This window comes from Gouania willdenowi, chromosome 17 (assembly GCF_900634775.1).
Source record: "Gouania willdenowi chromosome 17, fGouWil2.1, whole genome shotgun sequence".
Lineage (NCBI taxonomy): Eukaryota > Metazoa > Chordata > Actinopteri > Blenniiformes > Gobiesocidae > Gouania > Gouania willdenowi.
In genome coordinates this window covers 23,295,651-23,317,753 of record NC_041060.1, presented here as the reverse complement: position 1 = coordinate 23,317,753, position 22,103 = coordinate 23,295,651, and the positions used below count along the sequence as shown (strand labels likewise).

Below are 22,103 nucleotides of genomic sequence, written 5' to 3'. Positions count from 1 at the left end.
TAATAAAGTAGTCAAAGAATCCCACTTAAAGGTTTCGAAATTCCAGTGTCCACATGAGAGAACAGCAAAATGAATTTAAATCCTAAACAATGAAATCTGTTCAGACACAATCCATTGCTCTTTTACATTCAGCTGCTGAGGCACAGCAGTCTGTCCACATTGCTGTTGAATAGAGCAGCTCACCTTTTCTGAACTACGATTATCATCAATAATTACAGACTTATACCAAAAAACACTGTTATTATTCAAAGTCTGAATGTATTGAATTGTGTGTCTCACACTCAATTCGTGAGACTTGAGAGCCCTGTGTTCGTTTGTGTTAATCCACTGCTCGTTAATGGCAGTGGAGACCCCTGCTGGAGCCCTCCAGTAATACTCAAAACACCAGGGTGCTTTGCTCTAATGATTATTGGATTACTCTGTTGTGTTGTACTTTTGAACACGAGAAGACTGTCTTCGACTTAAATTTAGCACATCCTTGCACTCACTTATTTTATGGAAAGTTTCACTGTCGTATTGTACATTTTCAATTAAAGTTCTTGAAATAAAACACAAAACATATGTTTTTCGTCATGAATTAAAGCAGAATAATTAACTCAAAAAGTGAATGCAATACACAAGTATTTATATACATATGACAATATGATAATGCTTACTATAACAAATACTATGTTATAGGGGTGTGTAATGCCTGGCATCTGGCGATATGATTCGTTTCCCGATACATACATCACGATACGGTACGATATATCTCGATATTAAAGTATAAGGTGATTATTGAGTTTTTTTTAAGAAACAACTAATCTGTAAATGTGTACACCTTCATGAGAACATTATGTATGAAATATATTTTATTGGAATATCTTACACTCAAAACATTGGCTTTAACAAGCCATGTGCCAACAACTTAAATTAAAAAAATAACATACAATCTGCCTGTGGCTTTTAAACCAACTTTGACTTTAGTGCAACATGACTTTAGTGCAACTTAACTGAGGTATATGCCTAGAACAACAAATAAATGCAGAAAGTTTCTTTTTAGATTTGATTGAAAAAACACAAGCTGGTCAACATGCCCAGGTTTCAGAGCACTTCTTTGTGCAGTTACAATGTCTCCTGCAGTGGAAAAGACTTTCCTGGTTAAAATACATATATTATTATTATTATTCATTTTTTATTTTTTTTAATTAAAAGAAAAATCAATATGGATGCATTTTGAATCGATCCGAGAATCGCGTGACGTAATATCGCTATATATCGCCGAATCGCTTTTTTCCAACACCCCTACTATGTTATAATGCTCTTATTTTGAAGGCGACCTGTTTATAGTGTAGATTCCCAAATGTGCAAACTAAAATGGACTTAATTTATTTTATTATACAGTATACCTTATTGCAAATCATCATAATCATAAATATTTGTACTTCTTTTTTCTTTTGATTATCACTTGTTTTGTTTTTTCAATTTTTGTAAAAATAAAGAGTCTTTCTTGTTTTCCTAAGATGCAATTGTCCAGTTTTTCCATTGAAGTATTTTGATAGTGAAAGTAGTATCATTATCTGCTAGATGTCTTGGTCTTTGTCATATATTTGTTTTTTATTTCAGTTCAAAGCAGCTCCATCTTATTGTGTGTATATATATATATACAGTATATATCTGAGAATGTTAATTTTGCTCTTAGTGTAGGTCACAGCTTGTTTTTCAATTGGTTCCATAATGACTGTTACAGCAGTAGAAGTTTCTCCTCTGCTCTGCTTCTTTCACGTCTTTCCACGTGCCCCTTCAGATCACTTAATGCACAGGTAGCCATTTCCCACCGCTCGTCATTTTATGTGTGGCCTCCTGATGCGAGGGTGATGGCGTGTGGGGCGTTTGATTTCCACGGCGATGAAGTTTGACATTTGGTTTGGAGAGAGCGGCGGTGCACGATCAGGCCTTGATTAGCGCGCTCTAATTGAGGATAATGAGCGGGAGGCGGTGATTGTTTCTAATTTCTGCCATTAATTGCAGCCGTAGGATTGATTGAGGACAGGCAGGGCCGCCGTGTCGAGGGGCCCGGCCAATCACGGCGCTACTTACCCGGAGCCTCTTGAATAACAATGAAACGATCCCCCCCACCCCCACACACACACACACACACCTTCATCCTGGGTAGGCGGGACAGAGCAGCAGCGGAGCTCCAGGCAATGAGAAAGCAGGCTGTAATCACAGGGTGGGATAAGAAGCTCTGCTGCTCAGGTGAAAGCACAGAGGACTCCATTACCCAGCATGCCACTGGCTGAGCACCTTTTTCCTCACTACGGCGAAATAATGAGGCCAACACACACACACACACACACACACTAGTTTGGAGGCTTAACCTACTGATAAAGATTACCTTGTTACAAAGTATAGTCTGATTACAGTGAAATGTTATTACTCCATCTTTTTTTACCTTCATTGTTTTATTTATTTGTAAAGATTGTCTGATGGCAAGTAATCCGATTACCTTAATCCCATACATGTTAGTACATTACCTTGTTAAAAGGTAATCTGATCACTTTAGCCATTACTGGGTAATGAGCCAATATACCTACTCACAAAAGATAAATCAAATTGCAACTTCATTAATGCGAGTATATCAGGTTGTTAATCACTAATTAGATTATGATGACCTTATTAATATAAACATAAACTTATGTTACTTTTATAAGGTAATCCAATTATTCTAACCTCATAGATGTAAGTATATTCATTTGTTATAATATAATCTAATTACCCATAATCTCATTAATGTAAGTATTATAGCTCATTGCAAGTAAACTATTAGTTTATTCACCTTATTAAGGTAATAGGATTACTATTAATTTTGTAGTATAGTATATCGTTTGGTTACAAAAGTAATCTTAATTAATTTTACCCATGTTAACCTTATTGATGTAGGTGTTGTGCTCTTTACAAGGTAATCTGATTACCCTAACCTGAATGTTTTTGTTACCTGTTTAAAAGATAATCAGATTACAATATTCTGACTAATTTGAGTATACTAAAATGTTAAAAGGTTCTCTAATTACCTTCACCTTAATAATGTGAGCACATTAGCACATTATTAGGGTGTGCTTTTCACCCTAGCCTCATCAATGTGAATATATTACTTTGTTAACGTGTAATCGGATTACCATTATTTCATAAATGTTAATATATTACTTTTTTGATTGCAATAACCAAGTAATCTGATTGCAATAACCTCATTAGATTGAGTATATTAGCATGTCACAAAATAACCTGATTACCCTAATGACATAATCTCATAGTGAGTGCAATAAAAATACTAAATGGAGTATAGCTCACATTTATATTTATCACCTACCTTAAATGTATACATGTAACTATATTAGTTCATTACAAGGTATATAAACTATAGTGTAATCTCAATTTTCTAATCCTATGAATGTGAATAGTTAGAAGGTAATCTGATCACCGCAATCATACTAATGCAATATTGTCTGACCATCACATAGTAATCTGTAATCAGATTACAGTAACCCTGTTAATGTAACTATTACAAGGTACTGTGATTATTTTAACCTCCTCACTGTGAGTGCAAGGTAATCATTGCACTGTAACCTACCTTCATTTTTTTCCATTTAAGCATATTAGGTCACTACGAAGTAATCTGTAAGTAATCTAGGTATAATGTGGACTTGGACAAGGTTAATCTGGTTTATTAAACCTTGTAGTTGTGAGTGTATTAGGTAATCTGATTAACCATAACATGTAGAGGTGTTCAGTCTGTGCTGCTGCTGGCCTCAGGCTGAGGGGGGGAGAGGGGGGGCTGTCATGTTTCAGGTGCAGAGTGAGCAGGGCCGGATCATTTTCCAGCACATTAAGAGCAGAAATTGATAATTGGGGGTGTTTATGACATAGAGGGGCCCCCGGGGGCCGCCCCCCCTTTAACCTCGGGCGACATTAAACAAATGCTCGCTGTCACGTCACACGCAGGTCGGAGCCAACCGCCGCACAGACAGACGGTGGCGTGGAGCAGGAGTTGGGTGAGTGCGTGTTTGGTGGTGGTGGTGGGGGGGGGAGGGACCCCGGCGCCCCCAGCTGTCTGAGGCAGCTAATGACTCGTCTCAGGGGGGCTGTTGGAGGAGAGCTGGAAATTGAAACAGACGCTTGCTACACGTGTGGCTGCCCCAGAGGTTTCACGCCTGTGCTCCGACACACAGACCGCTGTCACGTTCACACGCGGTCATGGCCGAGAGCCGCCGTCTGATTGGACCAGGCGGCGCTGCCATGTCAGAAGAATGAAATGAACCGATCTGCCAGTAACACGCCAGGCTTTTCAGCATGTAAACGGTTCACATCTTAGAGATTACAATTACACCAAGTGTGTGTTTGTGTGTGTGTGTGTGTGTGTGTGTGTGTGTGTGTGTGTGTGTCTCAGGTTGTAGTTGCGCCCCCCTCCTCAGTGTTTCCCTCGATCCCCTGCTGAGTCCATCTCCCTCCTGGTAATGACCGAATTAGGCCTAATGTTGTACACTGGCTATGGCACAGCGCCGCACCATTACCGCGTGTGTAGCCGCCAACAACAACAGCAATAATCCGTGCGCCAGTGTCCTCCTGCCGCCGGCGCCGCACCGGGAACGAATGGCGTTTGCTACACTACAATGATCTTTTGATGGGAGACAATGAGGAGGAGGCTGCCAGCAGCCACACAGGGAGGGAAGAGAGAGCAATATGGGGCCTCATCCACCGGCTCCCACCCCACCGGCCCCCGCTCCCAGATTATAATGGCGTCCGGAGGCGGAAGACGAGAAAGTGATGTCAAATGTCAGGAAATGAGAGCGATGGCGAGCTGACAGCCCCCTCCCGCCGTGCCAGCGGTGGCACAGGTTAATGTCACATTTATAAAGTCACTTAGAGGAAGCAAAGCCGGCTCGAGGCCTCGTCACTCCCCGACGCTCCTAGAGAGCTGAGCCTAAGGCCTGCCGGGCTCTCCATTTGTCCCTTTGTAGCCTCCCTACCTGTCCTTCATCTACAGTTGGTGTCACACTCTCACACCAGCAGCTGCTTCCAATACGCACTGTGAAAGTTGTGTCTGTGTGAGTCCTCAGGTCTGCAGTTCAGGTTTAGTGAGATAGCTAAAAGAAGAAAGGCTCAGATTACGTATCAAAGTAACTAAAGCTGTCTGAGTGTCGGCTAATCATGAAGCATAATAAATGTATTCACTGAAACTCCCACGGATTTCCTCACATTTTCTTCTAGACCAACATAAACAAAGAGATTTACACGGACTCACACAGACACAGTATTACATAATGTCAGAGACCAACACAGAGTTTTACACATTCACAGACTTCCACAGACTCATGCAAATTAATAGAGATTTGTACCAACCTGCGAAGACTTGCTGACTTTCAGCAAAATGCACATATTTACACAGAATAACAGACATTCAGCGTCACAACACAGATCTTCGCACACGCACACAAACTTGTACGGACTCACAAAGACCTGGTCTGGCGTCCAAATGCACAGACAAAGACTTCCGTGAACCTGCTGAGACGTACCGACTCGCACAGACTGAAAAGACTTGCAGAGACTTGCACATAATTTCAGAACCTAACACAGACTAACCAAGACAAACTGCAGTCCGCACAGAGTTGTCGACTTGCACAGAGACTCGCATGTACTTGCACCGTCACATTTGTACAGATTAAAAAAGACTTTCACATACTTGTATTGTTTCTCAGACACTGGCATAGACTCATATAGATGGACCTGCCGATTTTCACCAACTTGGAAAGACTTTTGCAGACCATTACAAACGTTTGGCGATGTCTACATACTTTTACAGACTCACACATACTAACAAAGACTTGTACTGACCTGCTCACATTTACTGACTTGTACAGACTCAAAAGACTCACATTGACTTTTATATATGTATACAGAGTCGAGCAAACTTACAGAGGCTAACATACATACCCGGTTTTGCAGACTTGCACAGACTCACTTAGACTTGCACTAAGTTGCACAGGTTTACAGACTCACACAGATTTTAATGCAGCAGCATAGCTCAACAAAGACATGCTTAGACTGCTCATGAATGAAGTAAATGTGTTTTATTTTGAAGGGGACACCGTAACAGTCTATGTCCACCAGGTGTATTTCTGATATGTTGAATGCTTATCCTAAGAAGGGTTTCTGTAAAGTACTTAAGCCTGTCTTCTCTGTCTGTGCTCTTTCAGCCAATGGTATGAGTGACCAGGTGACGCCTGGAGTGGGCGGAGCCACCAGCCCAAAGCTGGAGCCGCCGCCGTCACCACACACCAACCGCAAAAAGCACAGGCGGAAAAAGAGCACCGGCATCACTAAACCTGACGGACTGTCGGCTGGCAGCGAAGGTACGTCTACGTGTGAATGTAACAGGAAGTGATGTCTGTGCTAACCCACGGTCACTATAGCAACCGCCGATATAGATGGAGTTCTGCGGTGTCCGCGAGTGTGTGTCAGTCCAAAGTGTCCCGGTAAAGGACAGGTCCGGCCTCCTGCCGATCACTAATGATGTGCGGGCCGTGATGAATGGATGGCCCTAATTGGACAGCATTGTGCAAACACTGCGACGCGTTTCAGGGCCCATAAAAGTGATGTCAGCCGGGTCGGCCATCAATCAACAAGATGGATACGCTGCACCGCAGCAACAATGGCGGCGACGCCTCCTGAATGGGCCGCTGCGTTTCTAACCCTCGCAGGTTTTATCCTCCCCTCCGAGGCTCCCAGGAAGAGGAGGAGGAGCCACTCTCAGTGTCCTTCTCTTTCTTAATCATACACTCCTCTATTCCCGAGAGCCAGGTTCAAACCCCATTAACATGGACCTCTGCAGCTTTCCTGCTGCCTGAAAACAGACAGAAAGCCGAGGTTCAAAAGTACATAATCCTTTACTTAAGTAAAAGTACTGACTCAGCATCTTATCCAATAAAAAGTTAAAAAGTACACATTCATAAAGTTTGAATAAAAAAGTATGAAGTTAAAAGGATTTTTATTTATATATATTATTTTATTAATGTGTGTTGTCACAAGTGTTTTTCATTTTAAATGTAGAATGTACAAATTTATCCTAAACAAAACCAAGCAGTGCTTTTAAAAAGATACCCTTCAAAAATAACATCTACATATGATAGTCTTCATTAAATTCATAATATATTTTAAATAGAGCTCACTGGCGTTAGCTCAGGTGTGTAGTACCTATGCTAACAAAGCTTACCAGACTAAACTTTTATTTAGAATTTCACACAATTTAAACTCAACAATAGAGCAATAAACTAACTCTTTAAGAAGTCCATGAGTGACTACCTCTGTCTTCTTCTCTGTTCATGTTTTGTCCTTATTTACATGTCTTGGTTTGCTCTGCGTTGCCAGATACCGCTCGTAATTCTCCGCAGAAACTGTCAAAATTTCACAAAAATTGCACCTTAACTTCCTTTTTTAGACCCAACTTGGCAATGCAGCTTTCTGCTCCGTGTTTTGTTACTTTTCTCTCTTTTATCTAAGTTGATGAAAGCAATGAGATAGTTTTCAAAATGTAGTAAACAAAAACAGATATTTGTGTAAAAATGTAGTCAGAAAAATTATTCACCAAAATTGAATACAATACAAAAAAGTAAAGTACAGATCCCTGAAAAAACAACGTAATCACAAGATATTGCAAGTTTACAAGTATTTTAAAGTACAACTCACTTTTTTCCCTTTCTCCCTTTGCTCCATACTTGCCATTTCTGTCAGTAAATAACTTATTCAGTCTTAAACGTGACATATTCAGACATGATCCTGTTTAAACTAGGCTTGAGTTGAAAAAAACCCATCTACGATCGTATGAATTCAGGTTGTTTTTTTTAGGTACCGACCGAATTCCTTTGGCACTACCTGATACAGATTCACAGAAAATCAAACAGTACCATGTTTCTGGACCTAAACGCAGCCTTGTGACTGTGAGGGAATGGAAGAGTTGAATAATTTCCATGCAGGACCTGAACATTTGTTGTCAGAGTGTGTGTGTGTGCGTGTGTGTGTGTGTGTGTGGGTGCGTGGCCCTGTAACTGCTTGACCAGTGTGAGGAGTGAGAGAGTGTGACCGGAGCAGATCGATTGTAAGCTGTATTGCTGTTTTTGAGTAAATAAACGTTGCAGCTGTTGAATTAAACCGGAGTCCCATGTCATACTCAATGCCTGCTGTGAAGCAAGGGAGTTGAGCTGAGGATCGCTTCGGCCCCCGGAGATAGACACCCCTGTGTCTTCTGACCACAGTCTGAAGACGAGACACAGGAAAGGTTAACACAAGAGCGTCATGGCTCCGCTTTTTAAAATGCGATGCAGATTGAGCACTTACAGGTGTAAATGTGAAGTAAACCATTTATTTTAGTCCCTGGACAGCAGCTGTGTCGACTGCAAGAGAATTGGAAATTTAGCTGTGGAGGAAGGCCACACTGGAACTACGTGAAGCCTTCATCAGCATTAGCATCAGCATCAGCATTAGGGGAGCAAAGACATATTTCCTGACTGTGGTCTTGCAAAACCCGCTAGTGCTTATAGTCCATATTCACAGGTGTGCAGCGGAAGTAGGGCGCATACACACACGCACTCACGCGTGTTTCTGTGTCCACCATCACCCTGAAACGGACAGAAGTCTTCGGTATGAAAGCGAAAGGAAACGGGAGCACATCGCTCGGCTAAACAAAACGAGTGCACGCACACATACAAACAGACACTAACAGCAGACGCTACACATGCTTTCAGAGCCGGTAGACTGGGGAAGAAGTCCGGCGCTCAGCTGCTCCGCTCCAACCCGAGAGACATTTTCGCCGTTCCCTCATAGGTTTTCACCTAGTGAAATAAAGCCGTGGCACGTAAAGCAAACAACTCTACAGAAAGTTTCATCACGATAATGGTGTCATTGATCGGATCAGTGCATAAAGACATTGCAGCCGATCACATTAATTGCGTAAAATGCTAAATATTGGCCGATCCGATATAGCTCGTCAGATCGGTTCAAAGCCTAGTTTAAACCAAATCATTCTGTAAGGTTTTAATGGTGTTGATGTTTGTTTTACTTTTCATCACGTTTAAACATCACACCAAAACTTACCTGCGACCAGTGTCCCGATCACTGACTGTCATCTAATCTCTGATTGGTTCCCTTCGCTTATCTACCTCAATTGTCATTGTCCCTTTTCTCTCCATTGATTAGGGCTTGTTTGTCTTGCTCTGATTCAGTAACATCCCCGAAAATCTTCATCTGATCATGGATTTGTCAACGTTATGTCCCTTGTTAGAAATTGCTAGTTCTTTTCTATTAGAAGTAAGGACATGAATTTGTGTCTGCCTTTGTTTCAAAGTATGGGTTCTCAACTCATGGGTCGGGACCTAAAAGTTTGTTACAGGTATTTGCATGGTCATATTATAACACATGGGTGAACATCAAGTCCTACACAGCTTCCATAACTTTGCACAGAGTGAAACTTGCAGGAAAACATCACATTTTTTATTTATTTGGATCCCCATTAGTCACTGCTAAAAGGAAATAACTGCTCTTTCTGCGGTCCACACAAGTCAACATACATTATAATAGTCAATTTAAATAAAACATATAAAAACACACACAATCCAACACAATGTAAAACCAATAAACCACAAAATTTTGCATTTCCTGAAGAAATTGCAATTGAGGATGCAGGTGCTGGGACGTGTCACACTGCTTTAGCTTAGCATTAACATTAGCATTTACTAGCATTAGCATTAACGCATTAGCATTGAAAAAGGTTGAAATGGGTTGAAAAGTTTGTAAAATGTTGAAATGGGATAAAAAAAAAAAGTGAAGTGGGTTTAAGGTAGTAGCTAAACATGTCAAATCAGTTGAAGAATGGCTGGGGATGAATGGGGTTAAATTAAAGTTGAAAAAGCTGAAATTTGAATAGAAATGAATGGGAAAGAAAAAAAAAAATAGTTTAAAAGTTACAAATTGTAAAAGTACAAGCATAAAACTGAATTTTTTGATTGCTTATTTGTCAAAATAGACAAACGGTGTAGGAGGAGTTAACACAGACGAAAGAAAAACGAATAACAATAGTGGGGGGCCTCCTGCATCCTCACTAATGCGTCAACAACAATAAACCGAAGAATAGGAAAACGGTATTTACAATTTTGCATTTTTTCTTTAAATCTATAAATCATTCAATGTGGCTCATAATGGTGAATAATGGTAAGTCCACTAAACAGCATAAAAGTTCCCATTGATGATCATGTACAGTAATCAGAATATGTGGATTGAGACTGTTTGTTCTGTGACATTAGATATTTCTTCAGTCGTTTTAACAACATTTTTACTTGTTAAATGAGTAATGACTGATGGCAGAATCGTCCATATTTTCCTTCCTCTGTACATCACTGTTCATTTTGTCGACTAAAGATTTGCTCCAGTTTCCGTCAACTATATTTTTTTTAAGTGACAATAACAAGACAATGACTAATTTCTTAAAAAAAAATAAAATACAATACAAGGCTACAATTAGTTCATGAGTACGAGCAACGACACCAGAGCTGGACTCGGTAGCAGGGCTTTCTTATATTAGTGGCTATCAATGGAGCTCGGTGGTCATAATATTGTGGCTGATCAGTGTGTATATTTCTCTGAGCCTCAGCTGTAAAGACAGTTTCCAAATTTTTGGATAAGACTAATTCCTGTATGTATCCTTGACCTTGGACCTCATTACTGAGCTCCCCCTGAGCTGTGTGCATGTGTGTGTGTGTGTGTGTGTGTGCGTGTGTGTGTGTGCGCGCGTGTGACGCCCCTCCTGGAGGTGTGAGAGTAATCAGATCGGGGATGTTTCTCAGCCCATCGAACACGCACACTGTTTGCTGTCTCTCATCGCTCTCTGCGAGCGCTCCTATTAGCATGGGCCTGTCTGTTCTGCTGAGCGCACGGCGCTACACGAGTAGCGTCTAAATATTGGATCGGCCCGGCTCTGCTGCCGGAGGAGTGAAGGCATCCCTGAATAAATTGCTATCAGTTTGTCTCATTTACGGAGCAATCAGAGGCGCCGCGCGGCTGCGATTGAATTTTACTATTTGTGAAGCATCATAAATCAAATCAGCGCCGCGTCTTAAGGTGAGGATCATTCCGGTCAGCACGAGCTGGAGACAAAATGCACAACACACACACACAAGAGGCACACAACAGAGACACAGTCAGCATGAGCTGGATTCAAACACACACACACACACACACACACACACACACACACACACACACACACACACACACACACACACACACACACACACACACACAGCAATGCACAGATTTACACAACAGACATACAGTCACTACGAGCCGGAGTCAAACGCACACAGCAATGCACAACTAATACATAACAAACATAAAACGTACACACAACTCATACACAACTGATGCACAACAGACACACAGCTGATATGCTAGTCAGAGTGAAACACTGCTTTTACACACGACAACAGCACAATTTGCTGCTGCACAACAAGCACGTGCCTGTGCAGCAATAAACACACTAGAGGTAAACAATCAACAACTACTATACACAAAATACACAACTGCTATACAGCAAATACACAAATGCTATACAGCAAATACACAAATGCTATACAACAATTACACAACTGCTATACAACAAATACACAACTGCTATACAACAAATACACAAAAGCTATACAACAAACACACAACTACTATACACAAAATACACAACTGCTATACAGCAAATATACAAATGCTATACAACAATTACACAACTGCTATACAACAAACACAACTGCTCTATACGATACACAAGTGCTATACAACAAATACACAAATGCTATACTACAAATACACAAAAGCTATACAACAAATACACAAATGCTATACTACAAATACACAAAAGCTATACAACAATTACACAACTGCTATACAACAAACACACAACTGCTATACAACAAATACACAAATGCTATACTACAAATACACAAAAGCTATACAACAAATACACAAATGCTATACTACAAATACACAAATGCTATACAACAATTACACAAGTGCTATACAACAAACACACAACTGCTATACAACAAATACACAAATGCTATGCAACAATTACACAAGTGCTATACAACAAATACACAAAAGCTATACAACAAATACACAAGTGCTATACAACAAATACACAAATGCTATACTACAAATACACAAATGCCATACAACAAATACACAAATGCCATACAACAAATACACAAATGCTATACAACAATTACACAAGTGCTATACAACAATTACACAAAAGCTATACAACAAATACACAAGTGCTATACAACAAATACACAAGTGCTATACAACAAATACACAAATGCTATACAACAATTACACAAGTGCTATACAACAAATACACAAAAGCTATACAACAAATACACAAGTGCTATACAACAAATACACAAATGCTATACTACAAATACACAAAAGCTATACAACAAATACACAAATGCTATACAACAAATACACAAATGCTATACAACAATTACACAAGTGCTATACAACAAATACACAAAAGCTATACAACAAATACACAAGTGCTATACAACAAATACACAAATGCTATACAACAAATACACAAATGCTATACAACAAATACACAAATGCTATACTACAAATACACAAAAGCTATACAACAAATACACAAATGCTATACAACAAATACACAACTGCTACACAATCAACACTCAACAGCTTCAATTTCATCAGACAACTGATAGGCAACAAACACATAATAGATACACACACTTAACATGCAACTGGTACACATTACATAAAACACACAACTAATAGACAGTCAACACACCACCAGCACACACAGACAGATGCAATTCTATTGTGTTTATTGGTGTGTGTATCTTGTTGTGTTTGTGTCATGGTGTGCTCATTGTCGTACAGGATATTGCACGTTTTCTCTTTTGTGTGTTTCTTGTTGTGTGTATCTTTTTGGATGTTTCTTCTTTGTCTTCCATCATGTGTTTGTTGTGTGTGTGTGTGTGTGTGCATCTCTGCTCTTGTGCTTCATTTGCAGTGTTTGCAGTGATGATGTGCAGCAGCCTCTCACTCTCTAATATGTGCTGCACTGTCAGAGCCGTGGCGTGTAATGAACTCCTCATGTGCTTAAAGAATGATGCAAGGCGCACGGCGAGACAGCTGACAGCCCCGTAATGTGTTTCCCAGCAGCCGCTCGCCGATCGGCTCCTCGGTGTGTCGCCGCCGTGGAGCCGGTGGAAAATCGATGGCTGATAAGGAGCGTTCGGGGGGGAGCTCCGTCTGATTAATGCGGACTGTCAGCCGGCGTCATTATGCATTCTCTCTTAAAGAGCGGGAATCAAACGCTCTTTGTTTTTAAGGCGTGGGAGTGCGAGCGCTCACATTCACACGCAGCGGCTCTCAGAGCGATGACAACAGCAGCGTGACGCTTCAGCTTCTCCAAGTAGACATGAATCACTGACACAGACTGGAGATGCTGTGAGTCAGCCTGCTGTGAAGGGACCAGTTACAGCTCTCGTGCAGCTCTCATGCAGCTCTCTCATGTCCAGCAATTATCATGCTGGTCTCATACAGTTTTCATCTGCAGAAGTTCTTATGCAGGTGCCAAACATGTCTAAAGCAAGTCTCATACATTTCTCATTTACAGCAGGGCTGTGTTCGAAATTGCATACTAATGTTCTATACACTACACACTCAGTGGCAGATTCACTAAAGGTTTAGGGGTATTAAAACGTGTGCAAACGTCACTCCGCAAGCTAATAAGAGGTACAAACCCCAGGGAATCAAGACTGCGTGTCACAATGCGCCCACAATCCATTTAGCGTGTTTTCCTCTGATGAATATGTAAAGTAGGCAAATCTCTAAGGGGTACAAAAAAGTGGGAGGAGGACATGCAAATACATTAATGTAGTGGGCGTAATGCAATTAAACAATTCTGGAACTGTTTTAGCACAGGAAAATAGTACGACTGACAAGCAGGTGCAAACACACATGCAGAGATCAGCTGCAGTAAATGTTGACACATAACACAGCGGAGATGGAAAAAAAGATTCCAGTTAACCTTTCTCGTATAAAGAAATAATTTAAATAAAACAATAGTCAATATTAACAGCCACTGAATAAGAAAATGCAGAGTAAAGTGTGTGTGTGTGTGAGAGAAAAAGCTGGATGTGCACCCGCAGCAGCATGTGTGGAGTCCAGTGGCTGTGGTGCAGAGAGGATGTGGAGATCCATGGATGTCGCTCCGAATGCACAGATCCAATGACCTACTGTGTCTTTCTCTCCATGTTTTAACCATAAAACTCTCGTGTCGCGTTGATGGCTGAACGTCAGACCAGAATCAGCTGAGCAGCATGCGTAATTTACGCAGCGACTCCACAATATTTACAAATGAGAGTGTGCGTGGACTACTCAGGAGCTCAGACCTGCTGGATGATGCTCAGTAGATCGTCTTCAAATGGTGCTGATCGACTGATTGACAGACTCTGTTGCTGCATTAAGTCAGATCAATGGTATCAACAGATCAATATGACGGTTTCTCTCCAAATCTGCCTGTTTTAAGAGCAAAGTTATAGGACCTAGCGGAAGCACCTACATTAAATTAGGGGGGAAAATTTAGGTTTTAAAGTTGTTGTTTATTTTTGTTTTATTTTTTTTTTTTAAAAAACAACATTTGTTTATTTTGTTTTCTACATTAAAATGTAAATGTTTGTGCAACAGACAGAGAAGTCCACCAGCCTCTAATTGAACTTCTTCAAATGTCATTTTGTGCTTCTGTGCACTCACCTCTCCACATTGAACTAGCAAAATGTTTAAATAGGGCGATCTCAACCACATCTATACTCGCACCTATAATGGGTGCAATTTTAGTGAATTCCAAAGAGCAGGTGCAGAAACAGCATCAAAAAAGGAATTAGGGACGCACCTGGTTTACCACCCTTTATTTCAGATCTTAGTGAATCCACCCCTCAATGAGTACTGTATATACTATATAGTATCACTATAATTAGGATGATGACCATTCCCACAGAAGTATACTTCCAAGTTTGCCAAGATGCATTTCGAACCTACAAAGACAAAAATCGGAAGCACACTGAGGCTAAATATCTCCTTTGAGATTGAGTATCCGCTACCTTTGAAAGTTCTCAAAGCATTTTAAGCAAGAAAGTGACCAAGTTGAAGGTCAACATGTTGTCATTTCATCCATAAAACTCAAAGAAACACATTTCATGCCGACATTTCAGAGATTTTCGTAGACCCGCCATTGTGCTACTAACAAAATTTCCGATTACCTTCAAAACAAGAGCCATAACTATTGAAAGACAAGAAGAGATGCTTTTGTTTTGAAAAGCGCATCTTTCACCTTTAGCTTGACGCTGGTCCCAGGACGGTTTTACATTCTGCTCACAATGCATCATGGAGCCGTTGAGTATGACTAGTGTGCCCATCGTGCATACTTAAAAAATGTCCTGATATAGTATACATCTGGGTATTTCTCATGCACTCAATCTTTTCATACTATCTAATGTGATCGCACTACATACTCATTTTGATGTCAGACTTAGTATGATTAGTACTTTAGTATGCAATTTTGAACACAGCCTACAGGTACGTGTATTGCGTTTCCCGCTGTAATTACATCCATCACATCTTCTTCTCCTACCGATAGTTTGATCTGGTAGTTGTGTACCATATTGAGGTGATTTGCTGCCACATACTGGACAGAAATGTGGAATCTTCCAAGAAACAAACACTTTAGTTCTGATTAAACTGCTTTTGTTCTTCTGCTGGTTCTTTTGCTGGTTCCTCTTCTTGTTCCTTTCCTGGTTCCACTGCCATCCTGCTCAATGTGGGGGGGTCAGCGTGTGTGTGTGGGGGGTGTTAACACAGCGTGGAGTCCAGCTGAGCATCAGGAGATGGAGCTTTAACTGCCTGTGCTAATGGTGGGTGTTTATCTCAATACTTTGGTTTTGTCACTCCCAGCCTCGCTCTCATTTCCTAAAGCGGTCCCCGGAGCCCACGCTGCCATAATGGTTCTTCTCCAGGAACGCAGTGGCATGCAAGAAACACAGTCACAGGATCTCATCGGGCCACTCACACTGCCCACAGTTACAGTGTGATTGTCCCAGTTTGTAGCTGAAGATGTGTGGTGTGCCTGTGTGTGTGTCAGACAGATACAGAGTGTGCCGGCCCCCCGGGGCCTCTGTGGCAGTAATGGCTTCGTCCTGATTGCTCTGATACAGGTTAGGAATATTGGCTTTAATGATGTGTAAAATGAGCACGCGGCGCGCTGACATTTACAGATGGCACCGCCGCGCCCGGTTCTTCCCAACTGCTCGTTAATTCACGGGAGCGCCGAGTGCTTCTTTAGGTGACCGCCTAATGCACGTCGACACGCCGGCGCTGGTGCTCACTTCCTGCTCCTCAGAGCTTCCATTTCAGTCGGTCTCTGGAGGTCTGAGATCCAAGGCCAGGTCTCAGAGGAGCTGCAAGATCCACGCTAATCCAAAAACCTTCAGAGGTCAAATCACACCTGATACATCTCACACATAATCAGCCATAACATTATGACCACTGAGGATCGTCAATGTTTGAGAAGAAGGAAAAAGGGACAAGCATAGACGTAACTTCCATTAGAGGTTATGTCTGTAGAACACAAAGCTGAACAGCATGCACATGTGACCCACTTTAGTCTGTGGTTGTGTTCAAAATCACACACTAACGTACTACTCATACTAAGTCTGACATCAAAATGAATATGTAGTGCGTTCCAATTAGATAGTATGAAAAGATTGACTATGCAAGAAATACCCGTATGTATACTATTACTATATCGCAACATTTTTTAAGTATGCATTGGTGGGCACACTAGTCATACTCAACCGCCCCATGATGCATTGCGAGTGGAAGGTAAAATTGTCCTGGGACCAGCTTCAAGCTAAAAGGCAAACATCCCCCACATGAAATGTGTTTCCGCAAGTTTTATCGGATAAATAAACACATGTTGATATTCTACTTGGTCACTTTCTCGCCGAAAATACTTTCAAAACTTTCAAAGCTGGCAAATCAATGGAGATACAGTATTTAGACTCAGTGTGCTTCAGGATTATGTCATCGTAGGTTTGAAATGCATCTTGGGAAACTTGGAAGTATACTTCAGTGGGAACGGTCATCATCCTAACCATACTAACAGTATATAGTAGACAGTATGTACTCACTGAGTGTGTAGTATGTTAGTATGCGATTTCGAATGCAGCCTGTGTCTCTGTAAGGGACAGCACGTGTGAGTGAGTTGTGTAGCGTGGCTTGTTCCGTGGCAGTAGCCTGGACAGCAGCAGTTGAACACACTCTTCCTATTGTAGTTTATGCTGCTAATGGAGATGCTGGGAGAGATTACAAATGGTAAATGGTAAATGGACTTGATTTATATAGCGCTTTATAACCACACTGAAGCAGTCCCAAAGCGCTTTACATATCAGCTCATTCACCCAATCACTCTCACATTCACACACCAGTGGGACAGGACTGCCATGCAAGGCGCTAGTCGACCACTGGGAGCAACTTAGAGTTCAGTGTCTTGCCCAAGGACACTTCGACACATAGTCAGGTACTGGGATCGAACCCCCAACCTCTCAATCAGAAGACGACCCTCTACCACCTGAGCCACGGTCGCCCTTACAGGTGCTCCAACCTTGAGGAAGAACTGGTTTCCAGCATTCAACGCCATGTTGTCTCGTGTGGAGAGTAAATTAGCTGTTGGACGGAATCAATGAAAGATGTTTCTTTTTTTAAATTTGAAAACAATCTCTTACATTGAAAATAAATCATTTAATTCTAATAGTTCACCGACTAATCAATTAAAAACCTAATAGATAGCAGCAGGTGTGGTCTGTACAATTTGGGTAGTTGTGCATTTGTGTGTTCTTGCATTGTGTGTCTGTGTTGTGTAGTTGTGTGTCCCTGTGAGCCTGCCTCAGTTTAGCTGCGCAGTCGCGCATGTCTTTTTTTAATCTCCATAATGAAACATGTTTTAATGTCTCTAATTTATTGGCTGGGCAGTCAACGGAGTAATGAGCTGTGCGTGCGTGCACATGCATTTGTGTGTGCGTAAAAGTGGGTTTCTTGTCTTTTCTCAGTCTGTTTCTCTCTCTTTCTTTCTGCATGTCTTACTGTGTGCATATTTATCTCTCTTTTTTCCCTCTATCTTTCTGTCTCTCTCTTTCTCTCTTTCTGCCTCTCTTTCTGTCTGTCTTTCTATCTGTGTATCCATCTCTCTGCCTTGTCTCTGTCTTTCTGTCTGGGAGCTTGTCCTCGTAGTCCGCCAGTGTCTTGGTAGTCCCTAATGAAGAGGCCGGCGGTCTTTATCGATCGTTGTGACCTGCGCTCGATTCCACAAACTGGATCAGATAATTGAAGCCCCCGTAGAGCTAATTGGATTATCGCTTTCTGCCCGGAGAGACGGCCTCGCCGCCGCTCACCCACGGCGTCATCGGAGCCGTCCATCAGCTGGCTGTCATCAGTGTGTGTGTGTGTGTGTGTGTGTGTGTGTGTGTGTGTGTGTGTGTGTGTGAGACCCATTGATTAGAGCTCTGATTAGATGATGAGTTTGAATACCTTTTAAACTTCACTCTTACATTTACTACAGATTTTTACCATTTCCAATGAGTACGAGCGTACTGGTAAATAACATGATCCCACTTTTAAAGTGATTCATTTTGTTGTCAATACATGTACATTATCTGTATCAATATCAAGATAAGACTGAGTGGTCTCGTAGCAGTTTATCCAAGACTACAAATCAGTCAGCGTCAGAGATACAAACAGTAATTACTCATAAAACCAATATGTTCACTTTTGGTAATACATGTTAGTATGGATTATGTATGGGAAATACAAATATTTCTTTGGTTGGGGGTGCAGGACACGTGTCAGAAAAGACAGGCGAAGAAGTGAGAAAGTCATTGCTGTGTGTAAAATAGGAACAGCAGCAGGTGAAGTGAAGAAAAGATGGACAGAATGAAGAAGAACCAAGGGAGATACTGTATGCCATAAGAAATGTTCCGATTATTTTTTTGATAGATTTGTTTTAAAACTGCTGACTCAGCATAAAAGCTATGTTCTGTCCATGGCCTTTGCTTCTGCCTACGTCTCCTCCTCCAATAATAACTGCAGCCATCTGTGAGTAAAGCTGTGGCAGTTAACACCTGTATGTCGAAATACACACAAACGGCCACTGTCATCAGCTCCAGCTTTGGTAAATCACGTTGATCCTTTTTTTTTTTTTTATCTCTACCTCTTGATATTTGCATGACCTGGCAGACACCCAGATTTCATATTCTTTGAGGCTAACGTGATAATCAGGTTGCTGGTGTTTTTTTAATAGTTGGAATCCCTGGTGCGGTTAGTAGATCAACTACAATGTGTGTTTGAGCTGCTGATAAGTTAGCACATGTTTTTCCGTCTTTAGTAAACCTTTAGGAAATCCGGCCCTAGTGTGGTATTTATATGTATATCAGTGAATATATTCACTTATAGTTCTGTTTCATTGTATCAGCAAGAATAATTAGTTTGCAAGGTGTTTAAGGGTGGCAGTACAAGAGAACAGTGTCTGATGTTGACATGTATGACACACACCACAGTGTCGTGTTGGCGGGGCTCGCTGACTGTCTGTGTGGACATAATGAGGCGATTACAGATGATTTGGCAGCAGTCTGCGTACAGTACGGGGAGCACATGGCAGCGTGTGTGTGAACATATGTCGCCTCAAACAAACAACGGGTGACTTTTCCATGAATCTTAGTTAAACGGGAAGAATGAGCCCAATGAAACATGGTAAGGTGCTGCATGTAAAGAAGGAAGCAGGGCTTCCTCAGGTAGAAGTAATTAAACTAATCTAAGCATTAATAATGTAAACAAGTCACAGTCGGCGCAGACCTATACAGACTAGATACAGACCTACATCCCCTCAATACAGAACTACACACAGATCTATACGCAATCACTAAAGACCTACACATACTCAATACAGACCTACGTACACTTAGTGCAGACCTACACAGATACACTACAGACCTATGTACACTCACCTACAAGCACAAACAACACTCAGCACAAACTACACAGACTGGCAAAGATTCAGTTTAAACCTGCCGAGAAAGAGTACAGACCTACATGGTAGCGTAGACTTATACAGATAGATTAAAGACTGACATAGACTCAGTATAGACCTGCAGAAACAGAATACTGTTCGACACAGACTACAGACATACGAAACAGACTACCACAGACCAATATACAGCCAATAAAGACTTAAAAAGACTGACATACACTCTGTACAAACCTACTTTACCCTAAGCATTTAGTACAGACCTACCAGGACTCAGTACAGAGCCACACACCCACTCATGTGAATATAAAAGGAACGTACGTGATGATTTCACTTGCCTGGAATCCATCAGAATCTCTTTGTATTGTTCAATGTTTAATACAGGCGATTAGTCTGGAAGCACTCACAAGGCATTTGAGTTCTGGGGGGCTGGGCAGGGCGGGACAAACACGTGCAGAATAACCAATCAAACGAAGAGTGGATGTGACAACAATACCGCGACAAGCGTAGATCTTTTTCCCTAAACGGAGCCGGCAGAGGAAAATGGCGTGTTGTACAGTACAGGCTTATGGTTTTAAAGCCTCTTCTTGTTGTGGTTTCAACCACATATCCAGGTCTTTTAAAATGGAGCAGAGCACACCTCTGAACAACTTCGCTGTTTGTTTTGACACTGCTTGGCACAGAAGATATGACGTTCTTTCTGTACAGCTCTGATTGGCTCGGTTTCTTTCGAACCGGGGAATTGAGCAGAAATGCCGTCATTACAATACCCACTTTTCTTGGAATGGGTGGGATTTGTCGCCAGGCTATGATTTTACAGCTTGGGAAAAGACAAGTTTTAAGTGTACTTTTGTGTGTGTGTTTCAGAACTGGAGGACTCCTTTGAGTTTGTCATTGTGTCTCTAACCGGACAGACATGGAACTTCGAGGCCTCGACCTATGAAGAGCGAGAGCTCTGGGTCCACGCCATAGAGAGCCAGATCTTTGCCAGCCTGCAGTCATGCGAGAGCATCAAAAACAAAGTGAGTCCTCAAACACAGCTTTCACTCACTTTGTGGACACTGCTGTTTACCCGCTTCTGTCTTCCAGTCTCGGTTGGGGAGCCAAAGTGACGCCATGACGATCCAGTCCATCCGGAATGTGCGTGGGAACAGCTTCTGTGTGGACTGTGATGCTCCCAGTGAGTAGTAATCATCACTTTTCACACCCGTGACCCCTAAAAGATCAGATTGAATCTTTTTTGGAAAAGATTTGATTGGCCACAATAAAGGAGATTAACATAGTCCACCATAGGGATACATACCGATGCTCCGATTGGTCAATGTAAAAAGAGAATTCTCATGAAAGCTGACCACAATTGAGACGACACATCTTCTTACTGGTTTCCTGTCCCCTAACAGATCCAGACTGGGCCAGTCTCAACCTGGGCGCCCTGATGTGTATCGAGTGCTCCGGGATTCACAGGAACCTGGGGACTCACCTGTCCCGTGTTCGTTCCCTTGACCTGGATGATTGGCCAGTTGAGCTCAGCACTGTGATGACGGCCATCGGGAACGCCATGGCCAACAGCGTGTGGGAGGGCGGAGTGGAGGGCTACTCCAAGCCGGGCAGCGATAGCAGCAGGTGAGTGTTTGTACTGTGTGTGTGTGTGTGTGTGTGTGTGTGTGTGTACTGTTGTGTGTGTGTGTGTGTGTGTTAGTGTGTGTGTGTGTGTGTGTGTAGTGGGGGGTGTGTGTGTGTGTGTGTGTGTGTGTGTGTGTGTGTGTGTGTGTGTGTGTGTGTGTGTGTCCCACGAGAAGGATTTGTTTTATTTTTGTTTTTTCACTCTTTTGTTGTGATTTTTAGTAATTTTGTGTGGATTTTATGTTTATTTTTGTCTTTGATGGTTGCTTTTTGTTTTTCTGTGATTCATTTTTTTCCCTTCTGC

The 22,103-nt window shown here is 41.7% G+C and overlaps 1 protein-coding gene across 2 annotated transcripts in view; it reads left to right on the top strand.

The window, feature by feature from the left end:
* Positions 1-22,103, top strand: part of agap3 (ArfGAP with GTPase domain, ankyrin repeat and PH domain 3) — a 129,295-nt gene that overhangs the window by 87,252 nt on the left and 19,940 nt on the right. For both annotated transcript variants that reach the window (XM_028472429.1, XM_028472428.1), the window contains exons 13-16: positions 6,234-6,389; positions 21,044-21,198; positions 21,266-21,356; positions 21,577-21,799. In XM_028472429.1, coding sequence (XP_028328230.1) covers positions 6,234-6,389; positions 21,044-21,198; positions 21,266-21,356; positions 21,577-21,799 — 625 coding nt within the window. The remainder of the gene's footprint in view (positions 1-6,233; positions 6,390-21,043; positions 21,199-21,265; positions 21,357-21,576; positions 21,800-22,103) is intronic.